The sequence below is a fragment of the Myotis myotis genome, unplaced genomic scaffold (genome assembly GCF_014108235.1).
Source record: "Myotis myotis isolate mMyoMyo1 unplaced genomic scaffold, mMyoMyo1.p scaffold_m19_p_14, whole genome shotgun sequence".
Classification (NCBI taxonomy): Eukaryota; Metazoa; Chordata; class Mammalia; order Chiroptera; family Vespertilionidae; genus Myotis; species Myotis myotis.
In genome coordinates this window covers 3,198,786-3,202,484 of record NW_023416318.1, presented here as the reverse complement: position 1 = coordinate 3,202,484, position 3,699 = coordinate 3,198,786, and the positions used below count along the sequence as shown (strand labels likewise).

General features: G+C 42.1%; 1 protein-coding gene across 1 annotated transcript; it reads right to left on the bottom strand.

The window, feature by feature from the left end:
* Positions 1-1,079: 1,079 nt before the first annotated feature.
* Positions 1,080-2,804, bottom strand: LOC118668804 (monocyte to macrophage differentiation factor). Its single transcript, XM_036333985.1, has one exon. It carries the CDS (start codon positions 2,626-2,628, stop codon positions 1,912-1,914), a length of 717 nt encoding a protein of 238 aa, XP_036189878.1. The 5' UTR covers positions 2,629-2,804; the 3' UTR covers positions 1,080-1,911.
* Positions 2,805-3,699: the final 895 nt, after the last annotated feature.

The window sequence follows — 3,699 nt, the reverse complement described above, 5'->3', positions numbered from 1 at the left end:
AAATCCCTCTACTGATTTATTTTAGTCAATTTGAATTTTATTATTTCTCAATAGACTGAGATACTACTATAACCTTTTACTGAGATTTATTAAGAGGATAGTACTTTATTGAAATTCTAATTCTTGTAAAGTTAATTGGCATATTTACATTCACAAAGTATATGTTCAATCAAAGTAGTTTATAAAAGTAAATCATTAATGTCATTGAGAATTCTATTGCAATTCTATATTCTTTTTTTTTTTTTTTTTTTTTTGAACAAATCCAAGTAACAATTTTATTCTGTCTACAGCACACGTTTTTACATACATTTTAGTGGTTTTGTCAGTGTTACAGTTGGGCAAACTTTAAATGAATCCACAGAAGTTAATATATTAAAAGTAAAATATACACAATAAAACAGCAGGCAATCCGGATGTTGAGATTCATGCAGGTGGGGTGAGGACGGAGGACCTCGCCTATGTAAGAGTCACCAGAAGATATCAGTTCTTCTGTCCCTCCTCCCCATATAATTCACCGAAATTGGAGAATTCTAAACACACACACACACACACACACAAAATAAACACTCTTTGAAAGCCGTGTCAGTACAAAAATTCAATACAAGCCTAAATGTGTCATCCAACCAACAGTTCCATTGGTCAGACCTGTTACTCGGAAGCAGTCACTGTCGGCACCTGATCTAAAGGCAAGGCTGTCTCATTCATTAAAACACCAAAAGGAGATTAATCAACGAAGCAGCTAATGTGTTAATCTTAATATAAGACACTGAGGGAAAACCAAAGCTAATATTTTAAATACCACTGCACTAAGCCAGGATATAACCCATGGACTACAGATCCATGCTTTCAATACTTTCTACCTGAAACGGAAACAAGTGTTTGGGGAAATATAGAAGAAAGGTAGAAATGTGAATTTATGCCTCTAATTCCACAGTTTAAAAATGAGCATAAACTGATAACATAGAGCTAGGTGACAATGACACTGTCGGGCACCATAGAGGCAACACCAGTGTGGACGGTAACGCCTGACGGGAGTTTCAGCAGATGGCCAACCACCGACACCAGAGCACAGGCAAGGAGGAGCACCCTGAAGGGAACAGGGCGAAGGCGCAGAGAAAAAGGTGCCTCTTTTGAAAAAGTTAATGGATATCAAAATACTTCTCCATCATCAGTAAACCAAACTAGTCAAGGCCGTGGCCCAAAGCAGCCCGGAACTTGGAGTCAGGGGTTGGCAGAAAACGTCTGGAAAACTGCGGTTTTTAAAAATTGGCAATTTCTCCGGCCCCGTGAAACCATCCGAAGAGGCACAATGTTGGTTTGCCTGTGGAATGTGGACGGCTTGCTGCCAGAATGCACATGGGCGGGGACCCGCAGAGATGCGTGTCCATGGAACTTTTTCTTTCTTTTTTTTTAATGTACAAAAAAACGAAGTTACTGTTTAAAAAAGAACCATGTTGTGTCAGGATAAAACATGGCGAAAGTAGTGTAAGTTCTGCCCATGATTCTTTCCGCAGCTGATGGGAAAGTGATAGAAACGAGTTTCTCTTCAAAAGGAAGCTTTGCTGTTGCACTGACTTCCACAACCCGACCTAGTGATTTAGAAAAACCCATGTAGTAAAGTCTGTAAAATCGAAATACAAAATTCTGGTTTGTAAACATCAGTTGGCCAAGTCTATCCAGAGTCCTGCATGACAGTGGAATGGAATGAATAATTAGTTCACTACCTTAACGGATTCGTCCTGGAACACTCCAGAACACAGCATTGATACTTTCACAGTAATTATAGTCAGACTATATAAAGAAAGTCAGTGCAGTTGTCTTTTTCCTCCTCCTGTGCAATAGGCAGCTCTTGCCCCTCTCCCAAGTGCCATCGCTGAAATAATACTGGTGCGGACACCTGGTGCAGAACAGTCATAAATGGCGCACGAAGTCTGTGGGGCTCCGGTAAAGATACTTCCAGATGGCATAGTAGTGCACGGCGGCGGCCGTGGCCACAAACAGGTGCCAGATGGCATGGGCGAACGGGATGATGCCATCGCTCTTGAAGAAGACCACGCCCAGGCAGTAAATCAGGCCCCCGCAGGCGAGCTCGTGAAGTCCCTCCGTGTTGTTCATTGATGTCACCACCAAGGCTGGAGAGAAGCCCATTGTGAGATAAAAAAGGAGCTCAACCAACTTATACTTTTCATGGTAGAGAAATACATAAATGGTTCCTCCAGCTGCCATGAGCCAGATAAACCAACGCATATGAGATGCCAGGGGTCCAAGTTCACGGAGATTTAACCATGGCGCATAAGACGCAGCAATGAAGAAATAGATAACCATTCTATCACACATGTGGAAACATTGTTCCACTGTCCTTAGGTGGCTCTTTTTCCATGACACCATGTGAAATACTGTGGAGACGATGAAGAGGGCACAGAGGCCCATGCCATAGATCCATGCTGTTATCTTCTCCCAGCAGTCGTCAGACAGCCGATGGAGGAGGGCGCTGCCCACGATGGCCGGGACAATGAGGAATGCATGTGTGTAACAGTTAGCAGCATGTTCATAACAAGTTGGTTTGTAGCGGCCATTGGCTGGGGCCCGGTGGTTCATGAACCGCTGGAATCGATTCTGGAACCTCATTGATCCTCCGCTCCTCCTCGGGGGCCGGGAGCTCCGTCTCGTCTGCGCCGGCGGCCGGGCGCGCGGCCCTCATGGGCTTGGGTTGCTCCGGAGGCCGCCCGGGTGCACCGCGGACCGCTCGGCGGAGCAGGGCCGGAGTGGGTCAGGCCGGGGGTCGGGACGGAGCCGGGGCCAGACCGGGCCCAATTCTATATTCTTGAAAATATTATTCTCAACTTTTCTCTGAATTTATTTTGAATCTCTGTGGATTTCCCATTCTTAATTATAATTTTGTAGGGGTTTGTGATTTTTAAAATATTTTTATTGAATCGAAAAGAAAGTTACCTATTTACTGAATTAATGTTAATCTTTATTTGCCAGTCCCCTTTTCCCCTTTCTGTGTAATTAGTTCATAGATCTTTTAGCAATTTCTTCCATCTACAGGTATATTTTGGTTTATTGTCCAACATCTTGTTTTAAAGAGATAGATTATTTTCCCCAAGCATTCCTGAAGATATGCCATGTACGTTTTGATAGTACCATTTGTATCTAAGTGGCAATATAATTTGGGTGTGGTCTGACTCAGTGCAGGAATGTTGAGTTTGTCAAATGCACAGCGAAACAGCCACAAGCTCTCAAGAAAGACATAATCACACGGGAAGATGCCTAAAAAGTGGCATTTTAAAAGGCAAAGTAGATATTAGAGTTTATAAATGAGGAAAGGCTCTTAATTTCAGAAAGAGGTCAGTAGAAAAGGTGTGATCTAAAACTTTGAATGATAACAGGAAAATAATTTTATAAAAGACATACTTGATGGTAACTTATACACTTACATTTTTCCTTTTGGCATGAAATACAGTATTTGTCAATCTTTGATGAAAATTAAAATATGATGGAAGGAGAAAGCAAGAAGTTTCCATGAAAATGATTTATTACTTTCTTTATAACTGTCATGCTCAGTGAAAGTTGCTGAGGGTAGATACATGAATGACTGAGATTGATAGAATCTATGCTATCAGGGCGACACTGAGACTATCATTCTCTGCCATATGGGCATTTCTTTGCACCTTTAAGACGTGCAGAGTTATCTAC

Bases quoted from the DNA above. Each gene is read 5' to 3' on its own strand.
- LOC118668804 (XM_036333985.1), bottom strand. From the start codon at position 2,628: ATGAGGTTCCAGAATCGATTCCAGCGGTTCATGAACCACCGGGCCCCA.